A 24,167-nucleotide genomic window follows, 5' to 3' on the forward strand; every position below is an offset into this window, starting at 1 on the left:
CCTGCACATGTCTCTTGGTGGTGGTTCTCCTCCTCCTCCTCCTCCTTGCGTCACCTTGCACCAGATGTCAGTAACCAACCACCCCACCACCTGCTTGCCCTGCCTACCTGTCTTCCTTACCTGGCTCACCCCTAAACGATAAATCATGACCTTGTACAAGCGAAAGAACTGTGCTGAAAGTTAGTAGTACACGCGGCCGTCACTTCCTAAATAGACTACTCCTCTTTGTTCTTGTTCTTCGTCTTCTTTTTAACTACTCCCTTCCTTCCTTTCCTCCCTTCAACCCATCCTTCCTTTTGCTTTTTTTTTCCTTTCTATTCCTACTTTAGCCCTTCCTTCTTTATTAAGTACTCCTTTCCTTCTTTCTTTCCTTTTTCATTATTCTTCCTTCTTTGTAACTACTTTTCTCCTTCCTTCTCTTCCTTCCCTCCCTTCCTTTATTCCTTATTCGCGTCACAAATCTCGCGCTTGCTCAACTGTTACAGGACGTTAACTATGAATAAAGTTTTTTTTTTTCTTCCTCCATTCAACTTGACTGGAGAGAAAGTTGACGCGTAGCAAGGATGTGTGTGTGTGTGTGTGTGTGTGTGTGTGGATATGAAGAGCATGGTGGAGTTGGAGGGAACCCGGTAGAGAGAGAGAGAGAGAGAGAGAGAGAGAGAGAGAGAGAGAGAGAGAGAGAGACGAAGATAAAGTGTTCGGAGAAAGTAAAAAAAAGAAGAAAAAAAAACAGAAAAGATGCTGAGAGGCAGGATGAGAGAGAGAGAGAGAGAGAGAGAGAGAGAGAGAGAGAGAGAGAGAGAGAGAGAGAGAGAGAATAAAAGATGAAAGCTGCGGGGAAAGAGGAACTGAGTGAGGAGAGTGTAGAAGAGAGAGAGGAAAGAGAGAAGGGTGAGGAGGAGGAGAGGTAGAGGAGAGAAGGGAGGGAGGGAGGGAACAAGAGACAGGGAAAAAGAGGCCCGCGAGAGGGGGGAGAGAAAGAGAGGGAGAGAAAGGTTGGAATGGTGGATACGGGGAGCCGAGATATCAAGTGTTGAAATTTTGTTGTGAAGAAAATATGGAGTTAGGAAGAGCGAGTGAGTGAGTTGTGGAGTGCGTGAAAGTGAGTCAAGGAATGGAGTGCGTAGGAGTGACGAGTTGAGGAGTGAGTGAGGGGGGAATGAGTGTCTGAATGGCTTAAGTAGTGTGTTGAGAGACTAGAGGAGTGAGTGAATCGAGAAAGGAAGTCTAAAATCAGGAAAGCTAAATCCATATCGTGATGTGTTATGAGGTCTTGGGAGTTTGCGTAGAGAATTGAGGTTAAGGAGTGAATGAATAGGCGTTTGTTGAGAGTATGAGTGAGTGAGGCAGTGAATCGAGCAAATTAGAAAGAAAAGTAAGTCGAAATCAGGGAATCTAAATCCATGTGATATATATATGTTTGGTTAAATGATATAAACAAGAAAGGAATGAACATTGAAATCCAGTAGTTAAATGACATAAACCTTGTGAATGGAGGAAGTAAGAGAAGAAAGAAAGGGAGGAGGGAACGTTGAAATCCAGTTGGCAGTCAATGATTGTATACCAGTAGAGGAAGACCAACAACAACAACACAGATCAACAACAGTAAAAGCATCATAATCAGCAGTAGCCGTTGTAGATGTATTCAGCGGGCGTGTTCTCGTTATCATTCAGGGACAGATGGAGGAGGGAGGGAGAGAGAGAGAGATGGAGTGGTGAGGAGAGAGAGAGAGAGAGAGAGAGAGAGATTGGTGAGGAGGGAGGCAGAGAGAGATGGAGGGGTAGGGAGGGAGGGAGAGATCAGCTGGCTTACTCCACCACCACTGCTACCATAACCTCGGCCACCTACTTGCTACTACTACTTCTACTACTACTACTACTACTACTACTACTACTACTACTACTACTACTTCTACTACTACAGCTACTGATACCATGACTGCTTCTTTACTACTACTGCTGTTGCTACTACTACTATTACTACTACTACTACTACAACTACTGATACCATAACTGCTTTACTACTACTACTACTACTACTACCACCACTACTACTACCAGAAGCATCATATTACATCACCAATAACTACTACTACTAATAATTCTTCCTCTGTTACTGCTGTTTTGACTACTATTACTATTGCTTCTACTATTACTTCGTCTCCTCCTCCTCCTACTACTACTACTACTACTACTGATGTTGCTATAAATTCAGTGACTAATATATTTGGCCTTCACAACCAATGGAGACAAAACTGTACTAGCCACACTCTTCGCGGGGGGTCACAAAAAAAGAGCAAGGGAACAAGGAAAAGCTATCTGCTGAACGTTACTGAAACCAGAGTAGATCTACGGCCTGATTTCTCTGGAGGGGGAAGAAGAAAATGGGGAAGAAAGATGGAGAAAAATGGTTGGTGGGATGGATGGAAAGCTAGCTAGTTGTCAACCCCCCCCTCTCTCTCTCTCCTGTTTAAATATTTGTAACCTGTTTTTGTTTGTGATATTGTTTTTACTTGTTAATTAATGTTGTCTAATTGAAACTGTCTCCACGAAAGTATAATGTGTCTCTCTCTCTCTCTCTCTCTCTCTCTCTCTCTCTCTCTCTCTCTCTCTCTCTCCTGTTTAAATATTTGTAACCTGTTTTTGTTTGTGATATTGTTTTTACTTGTTAATTAATGTTGTCTAATTGAAACTGTCTCCACGAAAGTATAATGTATCTCTCTCTCTCTCTCTCTCTCTCTCTCTCTCTCTGACGTCTAAAGCATGTCCTGTTGCACCTCTCTCTCTCTCTCTCTCTCTCTCTCTCTCTCTCTCTCTCAAACACACACACACACACACACACACACACACACAGAGAGAGAGAGAGAGAGAGAGAGAGAGAGAGAGAGAGAGAGAGAGAGAGAGAGAGAGAGTGCGTGCGTGATCACCCACCCTTTAATTTTCTTTTTTTTTCCTTTTTGCTTTTTTTTTGTCTCGTTCCCGCTTACTCTTATTTTTACTCGATCCGTGTGTGTGTGTGTGTGTGTGTGTGTGTGTGTGTGTGTGTGTGTGTGTGTGTTGTGGAGTTTTTCCCCTTGTTTTCGATATTTGTTTTGTGTGTTTTTTCCGCTCCTGATGAAACGCTGCTGTAATATGTTTTATTAAGAGATAAAAATATATAGTGGAGAATCTCTCTCTCTCTCTCTCTCTCGAATGTTGCATGAGAGAGAGAGAGAGAGAGAGAGAGAGAGAGAGAGAGAGAGCAGTGAAGCATGACTAGACCAGGTGTGTGTGTGTGTGTGTGGAAGGGAGGGAGGGAAGGTGTGAGGAGGAGGAGGAGAAGGAAGAGGAGGAGGAGGAGGCGGAAGTTATGATGATGGTAGTGGTGGTTTTTGGGGGTGGGGGTGAGGGGGGAGAGGAAAGAAGGGAAGGAAGACAAGAATAACTGTTTATCTAATATTATGTGTGTGCTTTTAAACAGGCCTGAGTCAAGAGAGAGAGAGAGAGAGAGAGAGAGAGAGAGAGAGAGAGAGAGAGAGAGAGAGAGAGAGAGAGAGAGGTGTGTTTAGTCTAGTGACAGTTGGCTAAGGATAAGGCTGAGCATGACACTATTAGCTCTGTGTCAGCAGATATATAAGTCAAACTACCATCACTTTATGGACTAAGACAATGTAATCACTGTAACAGGAACACAGGAAAAAGACAAACATTGGTACCCTCGTCTTGATCTGTCACTGCAAGCATTTAGGGGAGATGATCTTGTAACTATCATAACTTCTTCACAAAAATATATAACCACTGCAAGGGAAAAACAGAAACAGGAAGGGAAAAAAATGATACCCCTTATCTCTCAGTCACTGCATTCATTTTGGTGTGTGTGGGGGAGAGGGCGTTAAAACCATTGTAACTTGTTGACTAAAACGTATAATCAGTGCAACAGGAAGGCGGGAAAAACAGGAAAAAGAAAATTATACCCGTCCTCATCTTATCAGTCACCACAAACATTTCATTTTAGTGGCCTGTGTGGTGGAGAGGGTCACACCTTACTTGGCAGCCGTGGTTGGTTTATGGTCCCAGGAAATACCTCCAAGCCGAGTAGGATCAATAAATGAAATAAAACGTTGAAAAAGGAAAAGTTGATGGAAAGAAGAGGGTTCACATGACTTCATTGATCACATTTTCCCATATAGATAAAAGTGAAATTGCTCATGAGTAGAAACAAAAAAAATCAACCCCCCAAATTCATGTTGCAGAGTTTATTAGATCACATTTTCTGTATAAATAAAAGTATATAAGCATGACCCCTCCTCAAAATGTGATGCAGGCAGCTTACACAAGACTTATTTGATATTAGGTTTGCTGCCACCCCACAAAGAGTTACAAGAAATCATCACACAACTAAAAAGAAAATGAAAAAAAAGTTACAAGATCATACTCTATCACTTTTACTTTATATAGTAAAGAACTTAACGTCCTGATGTAGTGTATACACGAAAAATAAAAGTAAAAATAAAAAATCACATCAAATCATGAAATATTAAACTGTTGAAAGAAATCAATCATACCAGATGTTCATTATGCACACACACGCACACGCGCACACACACACACACACACACACACACACACACACACACACACACACACACACACGGAAAAAATATACATGACGACGTGCGTTGCTGGCGGTCTAGGGAAAGGTGTGCAGCCCCTCACCTTGTCTGACCACATGATCATTAGGGTGCATTAGTCAAGGTTCAGCTCATGGGAGGGTATGTGAAGAAAGATGTGGTGGGTGGGGGGGAGCTGCAATGATGGGGGAGGTGATGATGGTGGTGTGTCTAGACTGAGAGGACCACTGAGCAGGGTGTGATGGTGGTGATTGGGGTAGAGGGTGGTGGTGCTATGGTTGAGTGGTGGCGATGGTGGGGTGGATGGTAGCAGGGTATGTATGATTCGGGTGGTGGTTGTGGTAGTGACTGTTGGTGTGGAGGATGGTGGTGCTATTGCTTGGTTGTGAGGACTATGGTGTGGGTGGTGATGGTTGTGGTGGGGACATAGTGCTAGAAAGAGGTGGAAGATGGTGGTACTAGGACGTGGTTGAGAGGACTAGGACTATGGTGGTAATGGTTGTGGTGGGGAGATAGTGCTTGAAAGAGGTGGAGGATGGTGGTACTAGGACTTGGTTGAGAGGAGTAGGGTGTGGTGGTGATGGTTGTGGTGGGAGGATAGTGCTAGAAAGAGGTTGAGGGTGGTGGTGCTGTGTCTGGGTTGAGAGGACTAGGGCATGGTGGTGGTGGTGGGGTGGTAGTTATGCTCTGAGGCTTGTGCTGTGCTGGGTCTGTCTGTCTGTGCACCTCCTTCATGCCACTGCCAGGGCCTGAGTGGTGGTGGACAGAGGTGTGCCCTTGAGGGATGACAGCCGTAACTTTTTTTTTTCTGTCACTCAAGTATGTGTTGGTATGCTTGGGCCTTGATGGGATGGAATCTAGATAAATCGAGGAAGAAGTTAGATCACTGTTTTTATGTCATGCTGAGTAAATTATGTTAGAAACTTTTTAACTGTGTAACTTTTTTCGTCACTTAAGTATGTATCGCTGTTTTTAGGTTTTGATAGGACGAGGAAATTAGATCATTCTTTTTTTATGTCATGCTGAGTAAATTATGTCAGAAACTTATTTAACTAACTTTTTTCTGTCACTCAAGTATGTATTGCTATTTTTAGTGTCTTTAAAGGATGGAGAGTATATGAATCAAGGGAGAAGTTAGTTAGTTTTTTTTATGTCACGCAAAGTAAATTGTCGTAGCTGTAAATCCACCTGTGAAAGCCCCCCCCCATTAACACGCTGGTGGTGGGGTGTGGCCGTGGCAGACCTCCAGCTGTCTCCCCCGAGGTTTACATGACTTGGATCCTGCTTTGATTTAATCCCCCTGCATAGATCTCCACTTTTATCCTCCTCGCCTCACAGCTGGTCTTTTTACTTTTTATCTCCTCAACTCACAGCTGGTATTTTTAACTACTATCCCCCCATCCCTGGAAGTTTATGCTCCTAATTGTATTTCCTAAGTTTATTTATTTATTATTCATGTCTAAGCTATGCCAGGATGAACTATTTTAATGTCATTTCTCTACTGATATACATTATTGGATTCATTTTTCTTTCTTAATCAGCAGTCATGGTTGAGATTATGTATTAAAATTATGTGACTTCCCTCAGTTTGCCCTACATCCTGCTTTTAGACATTTTCTAGAGTTTGTGTGTTTGTGTGTTTGTGTGTACTTTTAGTGATTGCAAGGCAGGTTGTTTGTGGACTCTTAACTCATGTGTTTGTGTTTGTGTTGCAGGGTGAGGAGAGTGTGGCGTCTCGGCGTGATGTGTGTGTAGGAACCAGTGTGGCCACCCTCACCGACCCTGACTGCCTCGGTCCCTGCGAGCCTGGCACCTCCGTCATGTTGGAGGGCATCGTCTGGCATGAGACTGAGGGTGGTGAGTTCTGCTGATGATGCACGGAATGTTATTGTTGAAACTTACTGATAGAATGATACGTGACATGATCCAGGAAGCTGCTGCTGAATGTCATGGATCTAACTTTGTTCCTCTTGTGTCATCTTGTCAGGAACTAATTAATTTTCTTGAGTGATAAGTGTCAACATAACAGGGACACTTAAAACACACATAAGATCATAACTCGTATCCAAGATTTATTGATGTCCGAGAACTTTTTGTCTCATTAAGTTTTAAGAGGAAATAAATGGGGCCAAGAGACGTAACAACCCATTTTGAATCTTAGTGTATCTTTTATCTGGTCCTGTAGAAACTGACTGTGTATAACTGGCTGTGTATAACTGACTGTATAACTGGCTGTGTATAACTGGCTGTGTATAACTGACTGTGTACAACTGACTGTGTACAACTGACTGTGTATAACTGGCTGTGTATAACCAGTACCCATTTTGAGTCTCAGTACATCTTTTCTTTATCACACTGGACACTTATATATATTTGGCTTTATGTAACTATAGTCGCCATACATTTAAGTTGGTCCAGAAGCCACCCCCTCTTCCATAGCTACGGGAGTCAATCTGTTGGAGGAAACGAGCTTGGAGTCAGGCGTCAGTGTTACTATGGAGGGACAGTGAGGGAGGGGTCAGGGCTCATGGACCAACTTAGCATGCAGTGACTATAGTACCATTGTGAATCTTAGGTAATCTTTTTCTTGGCTGTGTATAAACTAACCATGTTCCATATTTGCAGGAGTCTTGGTGGTTAATGTGACGTGGCGCGGAAAGACCTACGTGGGCACCCTGCTGGACTGCACCCGCCATGACTGGGCACCGCCAAGGTAAGGCCGCTCACCCACCCGTGCATGACCAGCTAGAAAACGATCTGTTGCTGCTAACTGTCTGTCCGCTTAAGAATGTCATGTCATCTTTGTGGTTTTCTGAGGGTGCAGTATATCCAGTAATCATGCGTTTCTGGTGTGTGTTTTGATCTGTCTTTTTGTTATGGGTTATCCAGCGGAATATTCATGGAGGGAGGAAGATAAAGTGCCCTGCGATCCGTCATCTTTGCGTCAGAGTAGTTATGAAGGAAGGAACGTTATTGGCATTCACTATCTGTATTGCAACTTCTAATCCTAGTGAGTGAGCTTAGAGTATTCATGGAGAGAGGTAGATGTGTGCTCCGTCATCTTTGCTATGTGTTATCTGTGAGAGTAGCCATGAGTTGAGAAAGATCTTTGGCCTTCACTGTTGTAACTTCTAATCCTCATGGGCAGGCTCGGAGTATTCATGGAGAGAGGAAGATGTGTGATGTGTGATCCGCCATCTTTGCTCATGTGTCATCTGTAAGAGTAGTAGTCATGAAAGGAGGAAGATCATTGGCCTTCACTATTGCAACTTCTAATCGTTAAGGGCAGGCTCAGAGTATCCATAGAGAGAGGAAGATAATGTGTGGAGTGATCCGTCATCTTTGCAATGTGCTGTTTGTCATGAAGGGAGGAAGATCATTGCCATTCACTATCTGTATTGTAACTTATATCCTAATGGGCAAGCTTCCTCAAATAGTCACAAGCAGCTTTACTTGAAACAGGCTGTCGTTTTATATCATGAGTAGCACTGCAATGTCTATTAATGAAAAAAAGTGACTGGAGTTTCTTACTTTGTCCCAGACCCATCAGCAAGTTGATCTAGGTGCATTCTCATACCAGTGCATACATGTATCATCAAGCACACTGTTGTTCTTGCAGGCATTGTATCATATGGTTTGCCCCTTACATTCTGGGGGGGGGGAAAAAAAAAAAGGACAAATTGCATATGCGACAATTTCTCTCTGGGTGAATATTCCCTTTGTGATGATATGCAAACTCATACATGGCCGTGTGTTGTATCTCAGCCCTATCTTTCCAGTGCTTGTTTGAGTTCATTGACCATCACCCAGCTCATGCTAGTTTTGAAATGTGCTTGTAGTAACATTATGGAGAGCTTCAGCGTCATTGCATAAAGAGGATTGAACTCTAGTCGGCTGAGGAGAAGTAACGTTTACAAAGTTTTTTTCGTACTGTTATTGGCATGGATGGCCTTGACGCTTAAAGAAGATGCGCTCGTTGAGTCCGACAGCTTTATTACTTGTCCAGTTTTCAAGCCTGTTTGAAGATTAGGTAAGATAGTGGTACCATTGGTCAAGTCAGTTCAGGGGGGGTGGGTGATCCAGTGCTAAGAGTAGGGAACGGGTCTGATCTTGTGTGGAGTGCGCTTGGTCAGTCATTTATTGTTTAGAACTGGTTTCCTCATAGTAGTTTACAGGATTTGAGTGATGCGCATATTGTCCTGTCTCTATAGTTACATTCATCCAGTTCATCTTAAACTTGTGAATGCTCCCCACTTGAACCACCTTTGCATTCAGACTTCCAGGTGTCAGTAGTTCTATATTGGCATCTAACTTTTTGACATTTTGACATTAGGCATTTCAACAAAACTGATTTCCCCTTGTTTTCTCACATTTTTAAGAGCATTCAGGTATTATATTATAGTGTTCAGTGCCTGGATGACTTTGACAAATGTTTTGCTTTCAAAGAAGTTAATAGCTCGTTTTCTAGCTGTGTTTTTTTCCCCTCATATGTATTAACCTTTCTCCATTCATGTGGTGTGTGGGGCGAGTGGTTAGTGTGTCACTGACCCACCTCTCCCCTCTCTCCCTGCCAGGTTCTGTGACTCGCCCACCAGCGACATAGAGTCTCGCACACCCAAGGGACGGGGTAAGCGGGGACGTGCTGCCACAACCGCTGCTAACACCACCACTACCACACCTGGCAATGATCTCAGTGTTACGGAGACGCGCAGTGGAAAATTGCGCAATGCTAATGTCAAGGGACGGAGAGGAAATGTGACCCCAACATTCAATCCTCCTCCCAGTCCAGTTAAATCTGAACCTGGTGGGACCAAACGCAAGGGTAGAGAAAACGAAACACCCGATACCAAGAACTGGAAGCGTTCACGTGCATCATCGCGAGGGACTCCCACCAATGGCTCCAACAGCCCCGGCCCTGACCAGCCATCCTCACCCCAGCTGATCGAGTGCCCCGAGCCCAATTGCAACAAGAAGTACAAACATATTAACGGGTTAAAGTACCACCAGAGCCACGCCCACAACAACGCCGCCAATGACGACGAGACCACCAGCACTGAGGGCCGGGCCGAGAGCGAGGTGGAGGAGAGCCAACCCTCCTCGCCGGCCCCCGTGGTGGAGATGCCCGTGGACAAAAGTGCACAGGACTTGGTGAAGCCTTCTGTGTTGCGCTACACGGGGCCGCCCGCCTCCACGCCCAGCCCAGGACCCAACGAAGAGACAGCCAAGGCAACCAACGCAGTACCTGCTAGTCAGCCCAGTGTGATACAGCCCCGTGTGCCGCCGCCCAGCCCGGCCGTCTACGTGTACTCGGGGTCTGGCGGTGTGGTCAGTCCTCAGCATCCCCCGTTGGGTTCCCCTGGGGTAGGTGTGGGTGCTCCAGGAGTGGGTGCTTCTCCCTCTGTGGTTGGTGTCCCATCCTCAGGGGTGGGTGTGACTCCTGTCTCTGGCAGCATATCACAGGTCAGACCCAGCAACTTGATCAGGCCTGAGGTGAGACCTGAGATGACGGTGAGGTCAGGCATGGCTGGTCCCAGGCCACCCATGCCCCCTGTGGGAGCGCAGGTGCCCCCCACCTCTACAAGCCTGCCCCCACTGCCCCCGCAAGGCACACCCCTCTCAAGTTTACCTGGGAACTCTCCGGGCTTGATCAGTGTCAAACAGTCACTTCTAGAATCTGACAAAAATAAGCCAAAGGAGTTGATAAATGGCTTGGTGAGCAAAGATGTGCGAGACGAGGATCACCAGACGGGGCGAGAAGACGCCCGCAGTCCTGCGTACTCTGACATATCTGATGCCAACGACACTGCGCCAGTGATGGATGGCGACAACGACAACAAAGATTTGCAAGACGACAACAAGAAGCCTGAATTACCTCTTGGTGCACAACCCTACTCTCCCTATGGGATGTACTACCCCTACGGACAGCACCCGCCACCATTCCTCATGCCTCCCATACAGCCCCCGCCTGGGCCACCCGTCCCCACGAGTAAAGATGGAGACGGGAAAGACTTGAAAGATAAACCCGGGGAAAGTGACAAAAGAGACAGTTTACCTCCGCCAGGTAGTAGTGAGTTTCTTAGTAAAATTCCTCCACAGTACCTTTATCCATCTCCGTATTATATAAATTATCCGGAACATTTTTTAAGAGAAGCGCCAATTTACAAAGAAGTGGAGAGTAAGGACTTGGTGTCATCGAGGGAGGGAGACAAAGGTCCAACAGACCTCTCCAAAACAGGGCCAGGGGGGCTGGCTCCCCTTGTCACCTCTACTATACCCAAAGATAAGTTAGGTATGATCAAGGACAAACAGGGAGAGAATCACACTATCCACAAAGAATCACATGAGCTCAAGGGCCAGCTAGAAAAGCGGCCGCCGTTTGAAGAGCCTCCCCTGGCCTACCGGTACCCCTTCGATCAGCGCCTGCCTCTACCTGTGCTGCCACAGGACAAGGCAGGGGACAAGGGCCTTGGCGGAGGACCCAAACCCTCGCCTCCTGCGCCCATGTCTAGTCCTAGGGTTGTGTCCACGCCCCCAGCGAGCTCAGCCCTTGGGAAGGACGACCGGGGAGACAAAAAGAACGAAAACAAGAATGAAGGCGTGAAACCCACCATGGAAACAACTGGTCCTCCTCCTCCCCCAACCTCCACAGCCTACTACCCCTCCTTCCCCCCCTACAGCCCCCTCACTTACGACCCTTATCGCCCCCCTATCGTCCCTACCATGACCCTCCCAGCTGGCTACCCTCCCCCTCACTACCTTGCCCCCCCAGCCATGGTGCCACGGTTTCCCCTCAACCCCCCGGGCAGCAACGCACCGGAGGACCTGTCTCGGGGTGGGTCAAGTGGGCCCATGATCCACGCCCCGCACCTCTACTCCAGCCATAACCATAAGATACACGAGCTGCAGGAGAGGGCGAGGAAGTCCCCCTTGTCCTCCGGCCTCTTGAGCACCCCCCAGAAAGTGTCGTCACCCATGAACAGTGGTAAAGAGGGATCTCCTTTGGGGCCGGTCGTCACCTCCGCTTCAATATCCGTGTCCTCGTCCTCCTCGTCCTTAGTGCACGGAGAGAGGGGATCCATCGGAGGAGGGGTAGAGGGACGGTCACCCCCATCAGCCCGCCCCCCCACACACCACCTGCATGAAGGCTTCTCTCACTACTCTCATTTCTCCCCACAGTACCACTATCCAGGTAAGCTTCATTCCTATGCTTCTCTGGCTTGTAGATTGTAGAGCTTTAGTTATAAGGTTTTAGAATGCTCCTGACTTGTGTATGTGTTGCCTCCTTCATCTTGTGCATGGGTTGCTCTAGACTAGGTTGATTTAATTATAGCTCAATGCAAGTGAGGGATTCAATCAATTTTGCAGCTTGAGAATTGAATCATTATTAAAAGATTCACGTAATGTCTTGTTTAAATTTTCAGTACAGATGTTATTTAGTGAAGTATACCTTTTTAAGTAATCAGGTGTAGAAGAAAGATATCTTGTTTAAGAAGAGCAGTATTTAGATGAAACCCTCGTTTGTGCATAATGAAACTCTTAGGAATACAGGCCGAGAATGTAGTGTGGAACTTTATTTGTGTGTGTGTGTGTGTATGTGCACTACTTGAATAGCTCTGAAGACTATGTAGCAAGTATGATTAGGACCGGATGTATGAATAATCTGTCGCACACATTAGAGTGATGCTGTTTCAGTGAATTTAAAAGTGAAGTTAGACTGTAGTGTTAGCCTTGATGTTTTTGTTAAAGTCATAACAAGTAATTCATTGTTAACGTAACAAGAATTCTCATCAGTTATAAGTGTCATTACATGAGTCTCCATCTCTGCAGCTCTGGGGGCGGGGCAGACGGCGGTGGCGGCGGGAGCTCCCTCAGGATTGGCAGCGGCAGCGGTGGCAGCAGCGGCGGCAGCAGCGGCAGCGGCTCCACCGGCCAAATGAACTGCAACAACAACAACCACGAATGACCTGATGGCCTGCCCGTCAACCCCGGGAGAGAGAGTGAACCCGTGTGACCTGCTTGCCCCCAGTGAAGTGTGTGGTGTGGCTGGGCCAAGCAGGTGGAGTGACTGACACACTAAACACTAGTCTTAGTGTGTTGCAAGGAGCTTGATGTCACCTTGAAAGTGTGGATTATCCCAAAGCATTCCATTGGGCTGGAATATCAAAAGATGTTGAACGGGGAAGACTCGCTGGAGTCGTTCCCGTGGGAAGCAGAAAGCAATCTGTTGGGAGTACAAAGACACGTGAAAGTGTGTGAACAAAGTGCTGCTGGAATTCTGCTAATCAGGACTTATTGGCATTGATTTTGTGAAGATGTTCCTTCAAAGAAGTTTTCTTTGAGAACTCTTAGATTTTCATTCACAAAATTCCATATTAGTTTGTGCTTTGAAGCTCAACCAAATAGTAAGACATGAAAATTTGTCTATTGACTTTGAATTATTTTGAGTGTGGAGGTGTTATGCAAGTGTGGTATGCATAGTGACTGCAGGAGAAAAGGCTTTTTCTGAAAGACTAATGAAATTCCAGAAATGAATATGAAAATTTGCAGGAGCCATAAGGTGGTGTGGTTATGCCTCATGTGATAATAAACATAGAGAGGAGCATGAAACTTGGGCACTGTTGAACTGGCAATGTGCTTGTGATTTCATGAAAATGTGTTGATTACCTTATTTTTATAGATGATTGGTAAAATAAAATTGGTGTCTTTCATTACGGAAGTAATTGGACTTCATTGGAGTGTGTTGACTGGTGGGTTAACGGTGTTGTATGCTGAAGTGATGACGCCAGTAGTGTGAGATATGTAAGTGATGTGCTGTTATGCTCAGGAAGGTTAGGGAAGGCAGTGGTGGCATGTTTGTCAGGCACCACGGCCATACAGAAGGACAATAACAAAAGCTAAAAAACAAATAAAATATGGATACCTGAAAGTGTCATCTCTGATATTCCTAAAGAGAGGAATAGTGTTCCGTACATAGTAAGCTGGTATATGATGCCTTGTACTTGTAGCATGGCTAGTGTCATGTTTCCAACACCTCTACAAGCAGACAGGAGGCTTCCATACTCCTGGTATTGATTACTGTAGCGCTGGGAAGACCTTATTCTGTCAGTGGTAGAGCCAAGGAGGGTGTGAGAGTGGCAAGTGCTGTGGTGAGGCCAAGAATCCTAGGACAGTGTAGGTGAGCTAGGCGGTGTGTGTGCGTGTGAGTGTTGTGCGATAGAGAGTGAATGCCTTCATCTTCGTCACCTTCATCAACATTGTCATTATGTATATGTGTTCATGCTGTGATTGCAATGCTGTGGAGTCCATATTACTATACTTTTGTTGTCCTGACCAGTCTGTGATAGGTCAGCAAACTCAGGTGTGTATGAGTGGCTGTTCACTCACCTGGATGCTCGCTTCAGAACTACAGGTGGACACACACAAACCTCTTCATGTGTCTGTGTGGCTGAAACGCTGAGAGGTAGAGGAAACGGAGAGTGCTGAAAGGATGTTCAGAAATCACAAAATGCAGCGACGTGACAAGCAATGACGGCGACAGTTTAGGAAATGATTACAACCATGTCATTCCAGTTACAGTTATCATTCCAAGAGTTTTGTATTCTACCCAGACCCTCAGTCCTTCATATGTTAGCTTTCTCCAAACATATTCAACTGTTATGTAAACTATCCCAACCTCTGAATAGGCATCCCAATTTTGAAAGACTAAATTTCGTAGGAAGGCAAGACAATATGTGTGATTTACATTTTTTATCAAAAATCTAGTCATCGCATCACTTTGTCTAACATTGAAGTATATTAAATTACTGTGGATTATTAAAATGGTTTGCCTCTATAACTAAACTAAACTAATTCATGAAAATATCTTAATATCTCTTCCTTGGTACTCTGCCAATAGAGCTCAGCTAAGTACATACAGACACACCATAGGAGTGAATTAGGCGGCAGGAGTCATGCAAGTTGTCTTTGCCTCCCCCTCACGGCCTTCCTGCACCAGCCAGTCCTGAAGCTCGTTATCAATTGGAAGTCTTTATTCTCATATATAAGTTAATCCAAGAAGTTTTTATAGTCATATTTTCATAAAAGTCATTAGAAGATTAAAGTTCCGAAGTTCTTTAAGGTCTGAGTAGTGTGTGGGCATGTCTGGGTTCATTCTGAAGTGAAGGAAACTAAAACAAACTGAAGAATGCTTGTCTTTAAGTTTGCTTGTTTTAGCCTGGAGAGTTCAATCTTATTTATAGCTATTTTATGAAAGAACTGTTTATCCAGGGTTCAAAACTATTTTGTATGATGGGTATTTCTAAATAGAAGACTTCAACCTTCAAGTTAGAGCTGTCAGTGTTGTGTTGATACCAAGGAGACTTCAGTGTTGGATATGTTGAGTCTGGCTGTGTGAGCCAATTTTTTTAAAAAACTTATTTCAAAATATAAGAAAATTTGAAAGTGGTATATATTTTCACCCAATTACATTAAAAATGTTTTTTCTAGTAGTTTTGAGCGAGCAACCTTATCTGTCAGAATGGCTGAACATGACTTAAGTGATTTAGGAAATAAAAAGGTAAAGGTTGGGGCGTACACTAGAGCTGCGTGTGGCGTTTGTGCTCATCCCCATCCCATTGGCTCTTCATCCTGTAGTGGGTGAGAAGCCATTACCCCGGCACACAGGGCCAGTGCAATGTATGGGTTACCACTATTTACCCTCCCCAGGTTTTCCCAGGTACCCAATTATTAAGCTGCCCAAAAGGGAGAAAAAACAGCTGGGTGGGCTGCACGCTGAATGCCTGGGCCAGGATTCGAACCCAGGCCCACAGATTTGTAGCTAGGTATGCTAAGCTCTTTACATTTGAACATTTAATTATCTTTGCCTTACTAAATGAGTGGTGAATGGGTTAATTCTAATCAAGTTGACCAGCCTGTGTATGGGTGTGACCAGGTATGGTGAGGTCTGGCTGTCACACTTGTCACTACTACTAGAGACTAAATAGTTTGGCAGCATCAGTGTTGTTATCGCTGCAATGTCTCCCATCTTATGTGGTGGGATGGACACCAACTCAAACACATAAGGAATGCTGCAGGTGGGAAAGGAAGATTAACCAGTAAAATGATCCTTGCTCATCCCACTTCAAAATATGAGCCCATTTAGGTAAAAGGTGAATGGTTGTGTTTTCTGACCCATGAGTACATTTAGACAAGTGAGAGGTATTGGCCATTCAGGTGTCTCAGTTTACAAGCCATTCAGGTATTTTCTTTTTTATTAACCCGGTCGCAGCGGGGATCATGTTTCTTAATGGTCCCTCCAAGCGAGAAAAATGAAAAAAAATCACCCCTCACACAAACCATTTCATATATATCAAAGCATGTGTGATCAGGTTATGTATCATCTATTTTGGGGGGTTTATATCATGGCACAAATTTGGCTCATCGCTGCTACCGGGTTAATGAAGCAGACAATTTATCTTCTATTCACATGAAGGTGTTTGCCATGCAGGTGCCCCGTCTACAAGGCATCCAGGTACTATCATAAATTAACTTGACAACTAATTTTCTTGCATATAAAAGGAAAGTTGGAGGTAGCAACATTGAGTGTGCTGAGGAGTGCCAGAACAGGGAGAGATATGAAAACACTTATAAAGAGGGCTTCGGAGATATAGATAGATAGATGGATGTAAAGTGAATGATAGAATGTTTGGTAAGGTATTTGGCCCTTGGAATTAGATTATATTGTAACAGTTAAACATCTCGTAGACAAGAATCATGACCCCTTTTCACCTTCCCTCTCTCCTTATTTTCACACTTTTCTTCTCAATCTCCAGCCCAAGAACCCTTTCATATCCTCAGTCCATTCTTTCCTTCCCCTCCATTCCATCCTTCCATCTCTCCATTCCTTCCTTCCTTCCCACCATTTCTTACTTCCATCCCTTCCTTCCATCCCTTCATTCCTTCCTTCCATCCTTTCATCCCTTCCTTCCCCTCCTTTCCATCCTTCTATCCCTCCATTCCTTCCTTCCTTCTTTCCTTCCTTCCATCCCTTCTATATCTCTTTTCCTTCCTTCCTTCCCTTCATTTCTTCCTTCCATCCCTCCATTCCTTCATTCCATCCATCCATTTCTTCCTTCCTTCCTTCCCACCATTCCCTCCATCCCATCGTTCCTTCCTTCCTTCCACCCCTCCACTCCTTCCTTCCATCCCTTCATTCCTTGATTTTCTTCCTTCCATCCCTCCATTCCTTCCTTCCATCCCTTCATTCCTTCCTTCCCCTCCACTCCATCCCTCCATTCCTTCCTTCCATCACCTTCAGGATAAATAATATGGATGCCAGGGAAGGGCAGTGAATTTTAATATTATTTCTAGATATGCTGTCCTACAAAAAGTATGAAGATTCTAGTATTTGATTTCACATCAAGCTCTATTTGGGGCATTTTCTTGGACATGGAGTGTACAGGTAACTCTTAAAACTCTTGGAAGTCCACAAAGGGCCAAGGGCGGGGGGCGTGGCCAAGGGCAAGGGCGCCAAAAATCTTTTAGGCCCGTAGTCGCTGTTGTTTTGGTTGCCTGGTGGTCGCTGCTGTCTCGGTCTCCATATTTTCCCTGTTTGGCGGGCACTGAGGGCAACAGGAAGGTCCACAAGGTAAGTACAGGTGGTGGAGAGGGTGAGGGATTACAGGAAGAGATACATAACAGGGAAGAGGCTATGTGCAGGCAGCTAGGGCGAGTAAATGAAAGGGTGCACCTGACAAACACGGGTGCCGGCAGGGGGGCAGCAGGTCATCCATCGGGGCATTAGTGGCGGGCGATGCCTCCATTTTTTTGTAGTAGCAATTACTGATTACTTAAGCGGAAAGTAATCGATGGTAAATGCCCAGATTAGGACCCAACTCACACTGGTGGACGAGATTATTTATTCAGGTAGTTTTCGTTGCGCTATGAAATACTCTGCTAACTGTTTCTGTTGCAAATCATTAAATCTCTAAAAAACAACAACTTCAAACCGTGTTGAACACCCGCCGCCGCAGTCGCAAAATAGCCCGCAGAGAGGTTCATCTTGGACACCCGTGGGAAATCGAGGGTTTTGGATTGGGGAGCGTATCTAAAGTACTCCAACTGAACTTTACATAACCTCCTAACCAGGGGGGGCGCACTTATTTCCGCGAGGAGGTATTTCTCGCAACACCGGCTGGGCCGTTGCCAGAGAAGGCTACGCTTTCGTGAATATTATCCTCATTATTATTTGATATATTTTGTATATATTATTATGGTATATATTATCGTGACGTGGTGTGAGGATTTCTCTTATTGAAGCATCTGAGAACCCTACAGTCCCTCCTACCACCACCACCATGGTGGGCGCGACTGTGCAACTGACGTAAATATTTACGACAAAATTTTTTATATCACCAGGACGAGTGATTTGCGACGGCAAAGCAATATGGCAATGTGTTGTATGGACACTAAACCCTTCATAGAGCACCAAGGGATTCGTGGCTGTGAGTTGGGCCCTAATCTAGAACAATGCCTAATCGATTACCTTTACGATTATTGTATTCAAAGTTTATGGGTATATTTTTCACTGCCTCTCCTTGCTGTGCCAACCTGCCACCCAGCACCCACTGCCATTACTGCAGTGCTTGTACAAGTTCGTGCTCCCTTGGTGTTTGCTACTCAATTTTCCAAGTCATTTTTTTTCATTAGCCTCTTTTTTCTCTGATTTAGAATTTTATTTAAGAAAACTGTTCATTGTTCGGTTAATCTAGCCAACTACTGCTTCTAATATACCGAAAAAATAGCATGCACCCAGTGGCATTAAAGAAAATGTTCAAAGCATATACTCAAGGCTTGTATCTCTTGGAGAAACATTTACCGATTACTTAATGTAAATTGAAGACTTCTGTAGTAATCATTTCAAGGATTAGATTACTGAAAAATAATCAACTACAATATTTTTTCAGATAGTAATCAGCAACAGTATATGGTAAACAAAGGACACCAGTTTGACATTTCTAGAGGGTATTAACCGACCAATGGAGGTGGGAATGGGTAGGGTGGTAGGATGAGCTATTTGTGAAAGCAGGGGCTTTCTGCTGTGCCATAGCAGGTGCAGTGGATTCCATTATAGTGATTTAAGGATGCAAACAAACTATCAGATTTGTTCCAAGCATGGAATACTGTGGTGAGGGTGTTGAGGGGTGAGGACACTCGGGACACCAGGAAAATGAAGGTGGATAGGAACAAGGCAGTGTTGAGAAGAATGTAGGTCTTACTTAATAGAAAAGGAAAACTCAGGAAACTGGTGATTTCCACCGGATATAATTAGAAGATTGATTAATAACATATTACAACTGAATAGATATGAATAGTTTTGTGTGCCATTGTGAGACAGGTGAAATCATAGATATTTACCAAAGAAAATTCTAGGAAAAATATGTTTTTTCAACCTTTGAAAGCTTTTCATGATTTAATGATTTTTTATAAATTTTGTATTTACCTGTTAAGAATTGACATTGAAAGCAGTAAAGCCCCTCACTGCTTTTCATACTTTAGAACAGAAATATATTTAATTTGTGTTTGTTGATTAGGAAAAAATCTCATTTATGCATGCAGTCTGGTGTCTGTGCTAACCACCAAACTGTCCTGAGTACAGAGAGTGAGACAAGCAGTTTCATTTCAGGTGTTTCAACATGACCAACTTCATGTCTGCTGTTGCTGACTGCAAATCAAACTCAAGAGTGAAGGAAGGACAACATCAGAGCATGAAGGAAGTTGCATTGTGGGCCAGGTTTCTAGCAGCCAGATGGGAACCAATGAGAAGGAAGTTGTGGAAGAAGTGCAGGGGGCCAAAGGGATGAAATACAACTGTAAATCATGGCATCTGCTCCTTGCACTTCATTGACTGGGGAAAACTGATGAACACCAGCAAATCCAGACCCAGTTCTGTTTGCATACACTGGGAAGACTGCCTGACATATCACAAGAAAGAAAAATAGTCTTCAGATTCTAGATGAACACAGGTACCAAGCTTACACCACCCTAAGTCATGCCTACACCCAGACTGTTGAATGGAGACCTCTCATTGCCCTGCAGATGTTTTGGTTTCAAGATTGCATGCACTTGTGGGAGATTAAAATGTGCTGCATAGAAGTCTCCAAAATTTATGTGCAGGTATGTTATGTTTAGAGTTATCTATATTGTTTGCTTATGGTCAGAATATGTTTAAGATGTGTTTACCTTTAAAGTGAGAAAGTAAAAGTAATTATAATGTGCTGTGCTTTATTTTTAGTTGATACACTATATTATTTATACAGAAAGCCACTTAGTCCCAGGTATAGGTTTACTGAAAAGTGGGTTCCATGGAGCAATCTCATCTTTTTACAGATCTGGAATGTTTGAAATGGGGAGATGAATATCCTGATCAGTGAGATGAAAAGATGGAATTATACCTAGGAATTGTGCAGGCAGAAAATGTATGGACATAGATTAGGGAAGATAAAAGGGTTGGGAGACAAGGAAGCATTAGAAAGATTGTTGTAGCCAAAGGAAAATGACATGATAGGAGAAGAAGGTGGGCATGGAGTGGAGTGAGTGATGTGAAGGCTTTTTTTTGTAGTGCATTAGGAAATTGAGTCAAGGTGGCTTCGTAGGGGGAGCAGTTTTTCCTCTCGGCCAGTTCCTCTTATTCAATCTCCTATAATGGATGGAGGCAGTTGCATGTTTGTAAGAGTCCTCATATGTTGTGCCTTTAATTGACTTGGGGTAACACCTTGATGGCATTGTCAGGGTTTTAGCCATATCACTGAGGGTCCACTTCCTTCGCTCTCACACCTGTACTCAAACCCATACACGTCCTTATTTTTTCTTATGTGTCCAAACCATCTCTCAGAACATCATGCCTTACCCATTCAGTGCCACAGTCCTTTTTCCCTTGCTGTCCTTAGTCATTCTTATGTGTCCAAACCATCTCTCAGAACATCATGCCTTACCCATTCAGTGCCACAGTCCTTTTTCCCTTGCTGTCCTTAGTCATTCTTATGTGTCCAGACTATCTCAGAATACCAAACTTCACTTCACCTGTTGAACCACTCCAGTCCACTAACTCTCTTTGCTGTCCCAACTTAACCTGAAACTCGTACACATCCTTATTCTTTATCTGTCCAGAACATCTCAGAGGACTACACTTCATCCATTCAACCACTCCAGTTCACTTCCCTTGCTCTCCCACTTTTAGCAAAACACTCACTTCCTCATTTATTCTCATCATGTGTCCAAACCATCTCTCACAGTATTATGCTTTACCCATTCAGTGCCACAGTTCTTTTCCCTCGCTGTCACGCCTAAACCAAAACACACACGCATCTTCATTCATTCTCATCACATATCCAAACACTCTCTGAGTACCACACTTTTCCATTATGTCCAGTATTTTGATTTTGTATCTTATGTTACAGGGAAGGTGATGAGCTAAGCTGAAAGGAAGACTGCACAAGATAGACATTAGTTGATTGTCAGCTGTGTGGTGACTGGACGGCAGATAGACAGCATACAAGTATGTTACTGTATCCTTGTTGGCTTATGGGGTAGTTTATAACAGTGCTCTTCAATCCTTCCTCCCCATTTCTTTGTTGTTGTCCACCTGTATTGACAGGATTGGAAACCTTATAATTATGGACACCAGTTTTCTTTGACAAAAGTTAAACTTGTTAATCTGTTTTAGAGGTAAAAAAATATTCATTTTTCTTAACCAGTTTACTAAGGTAATATATGGTTCCCACTGCTTACTAATATTAGCTTATGTCCCACTCTGTGCCACATTTCCATGGCAACAACACAAACAGAACCATGATTCTACTCTCATAACTATAATTCCTTGTGTTCCCACCCACAAATACTGTTTTACATCAAATCTCTCCCACCCCAAGACAACCGTCCTGCCAGGTTTAATAGCACTGCAATAGGGTAGCCAGGCACCGGGAAAAGTAAAAGTTGATGGTGCAGTATTTATCTTGTTTATTACAATACAACAAATTTATATTGCATGTCATTAGGGACAAAGCAGCAACAGTATTTTCAAAATAATAATTTAGACAATTGTGGCAGCTCAGAATAGATACAAAGTTTCTACAATAATGTTTGGATTCTCTTGAATGATGTACATTTTGCTGAAAGGAAGCATCTGGGCTCATCTTTGATAGTGTTTGCCGTTATCTTCATGATGAAGTCGTTAGGCTTGCAGCAAAGGATACTTGTATAAATTGATTATTTGTGTTGCCACCCTCTGTGGTATAGTGGTTAGCCATGAACGGTAATGGTTAGCGTGTCTAGCTATAATTCTATGGGCCTGGGTTTGAATCCTGGCCTGGGCAGTAAGTGCGCAGCTTACCCAGCTGTTCATGCTCCTATTCGGGATGGTTGACAAATGGGAACCTGGGGAAACTTAGGGAAGGTAAACTGTGGTAATCCAGATGTCAGACTGGCCGAGTGTCCTGGGGTAATGGGCTCTTCCTTCCCACCACAGACTCAAGGGCCAGCAGTATAGAGATGAGCACAGTGGCCACACGCAACTGTAGCGTATGCCCCCAGCTTTACCTACCCTAGGAGTTTCTCCCTTCACCCATTTTCTCCATTTGAACTCAATTACATTGAACTAATGCATGTAATGTAAAACAAACCTTGAAAAAGTCATTGAAATATTTGGTGTGTTTAATCCCAGGCTTGGGCATGGAGGTTGCTGTGCAGACAACTGCTTCCCCATGTAGGCCTCTTGTATTGGACTCACCCACTTCTGTCAGCTCTTCATCAAACATGTCAAAGCCAACACTTACAACCCCTGGCTACAGAGGCAAAAATATCACACAGCAGCGAACACACCACTTTAAACCACCAAGCAAGAGAACCTCCGAGCCATGGGTGACCTGGCCTGATGAAGCATAGGTCACCGTATATTGTTTTGCCCACAATACATCGTGTCATCTGTGACTCCTGACCCATTAAGTGATTTCCTTTTAGTCCACTGCACTAGTCTACACAATATAACTATTCCCCCAGTTTTGCCCTGGTATGCTGTATATTTTTGGTACCACTCATCACTGGGTTTAACCCATACAGTGTCAACCCCGTGAAGCAAAAAGTTTTCAGTGGTGTCAGACGTTTTGGATTATTTTTTCTTTCATACAGGAAAAAAAATCAATCATTTGATTTGAATCTGACAACTACCCTGGCTTTCGCCTGCCGGTTTTTGTCTCATACAGTCTCGGTCATTTCATAATTCCATACTTTATTGTATCTTTTGTGGATGTGGCATTGTGAAAATAGTGCTTCCCCACAAACCTAATGCCCCTCTCCTCTTGCACTTCCAAAGCCTCCCTTACAACCTGACCATCTCCCACACAGCAGCTTGTCACAGACCTTACTGTGGTGCTAAATGGAGCCAGACACACACTGAGAGGCCTGGAAAACCTTGCTGAGTCACCCTAAGATAGGTTAGCACACATTCCATCCACCTACAGTGCACTCAATAGTGGGTTGAGAGTCACAGATGATGATTGATTCATTGTGTTGGGATGGGCAGGTCACCCACTGCCTCAGATGTTCTCACCCTCTCTAGTTTAATGTAGCATGTATGCTGTCAAGTGATAGTTTTGCCTGTATAAAACTAATAGTTGTAGACGTTGGCTTTGATGGTATTAACATTAGCCGGAGAGCCAAGTGACAGAGGCCCACATGGGGAAGCAGCCATCAGCATGTCACAGTTACTTCCATGTCCAAGCCTCGGAATGTCCCCACTAGTTTATTTGGAAGCAATTTTATTTCTAAGGTGCTTTCCTGGTGTTGGAGTTAATATGCCATGCAAGTTCCGTGTGGCAGCAGTGCTCATTCCTGTCCTGTTAGTCCTTCGAGCCTGTGGAGGGAGAAAATATCAGGTTAGCCCACACTTTACCTTTTTTTAGGCAGACTGTGCTGTGTACCCAGCTTATCTCCATCCTAAGATGTAGATGAGCAAAAATGCAGCTCTAATATATACCCTCAACTTTATCTTGAATACTTTACAGTTCCAAGAAGAAAGATGCTTTTACTGAGGGAGGTTGAATGTCCTTGATTGTGCTTTTCTTCTTTTAGGTGGGTGCACTGTGGTCCTCATCAGGAGTTGCTACCCTCTGACAAGTGTCTTGCTTTCCTGGATGGAGAAGTCTTCAATGCAGCCATTTTTCATATTCGGCACTCTGGTGGGGAGTGGGAAATCGGTGATAGATGATTTTGCTGCTTTTAAATAAGTGTAGACATTGCAAACTAAACCAGAATTGGACTGGGTAACTCATTGACAAGTTTGATGTTTGTTTGCTGTTACTGATATTAGGATTTGACATGCTTGAAAAAGTGAGTGTTTGTTATTGTAACAGCAGTGTTGATATAGAACTTATAAATTCTGGCCATGTATCATTGTAAAAATGTTTTAACTAAATTACACTGGAGACAAATTGATTAGTTTCTTTTAAAAAAAACATGATTATGGTGTTTCTCCGGAGGCCTTTTGAGGCATTACTGACTCATGGGGAAAGTTTTTAATACCTT

General features: G+C 44.0%; 1 protein-coding gene and 1 long non-coding RNA gene across 8 annotated transcripts in view; both read left to right on the top strand.

Moving 5' to 3' along the window:
• The window catches only part of LOC127004116 (trithorax group protein osa-like), a 278,016-nt gene extending 262,966 nt beyond the window's left edge, over nucleotides 1-15,050 (top strand). For 6 of the 7 annotated variants that reach the window (XM_050871498.1, XM_050871500.1, XM_050871495.1 and 3 more), the window contains 4 exons: nucleotides 6,326-6,467; nucleotides 7,236-7,323; nucleotides 9,185-11,799; nucleotides 12,438-15,050. In XM_050871498.1, the coding sequence (XP_050727455.1) occupies nucleotides 6,326-6,467; nucleotides 7,236-7,323; nucleotides 9,185-11,799; nucleotides 12,438-12,547 (2,955 nt within the window). In that variant the 3' untranslated portion in view covers nucleotides 12,548-15,050. The remainder of the gene's footprint in view (nucleotides 1-6,325; nucleotides 6,468-7,235; nucleotides 7,324-9,184; nucleotides 11,800-12,437) is intronic. The other variant, XM_050871502.1, reaches the window with a different exon arrangement.
• Nucleotides 15,051-17,086: 2,036 nt separating this feature from the next.
• On the top strand, nucleotides 17,087-24,151 carry LOC127004120 (uncharacterized). Its single transcript, XR_007757636.1, has 4 exons — nucleotides 17,087-17,235; nucleotides 19,273-19,763; nucleotides 21,047-21,144; nucleotides 23,715-24,151. It is a non-coding gene; the product is annotated as an uncharacterized LOC127004120 (long non-coding RNA).
• The last annotated feature ends 16 nt before the right edge of the window (nucleotides 24,152-24,167 follow it).

This window comes from Eriocheir sinensis, chromosome 27 (assembly GCF_024679095.1).
Source record: "Eriocheir sinensis breed Jianghai 21 chromosome 27, ASM2467909v1, whole genome shotgun sequence".
NCBI lineage: Eukaryota > Metazoa > Arthropoda > Malacostraca > Decapoda > Varunidae > Eriocheir > Eriocheir sinensis.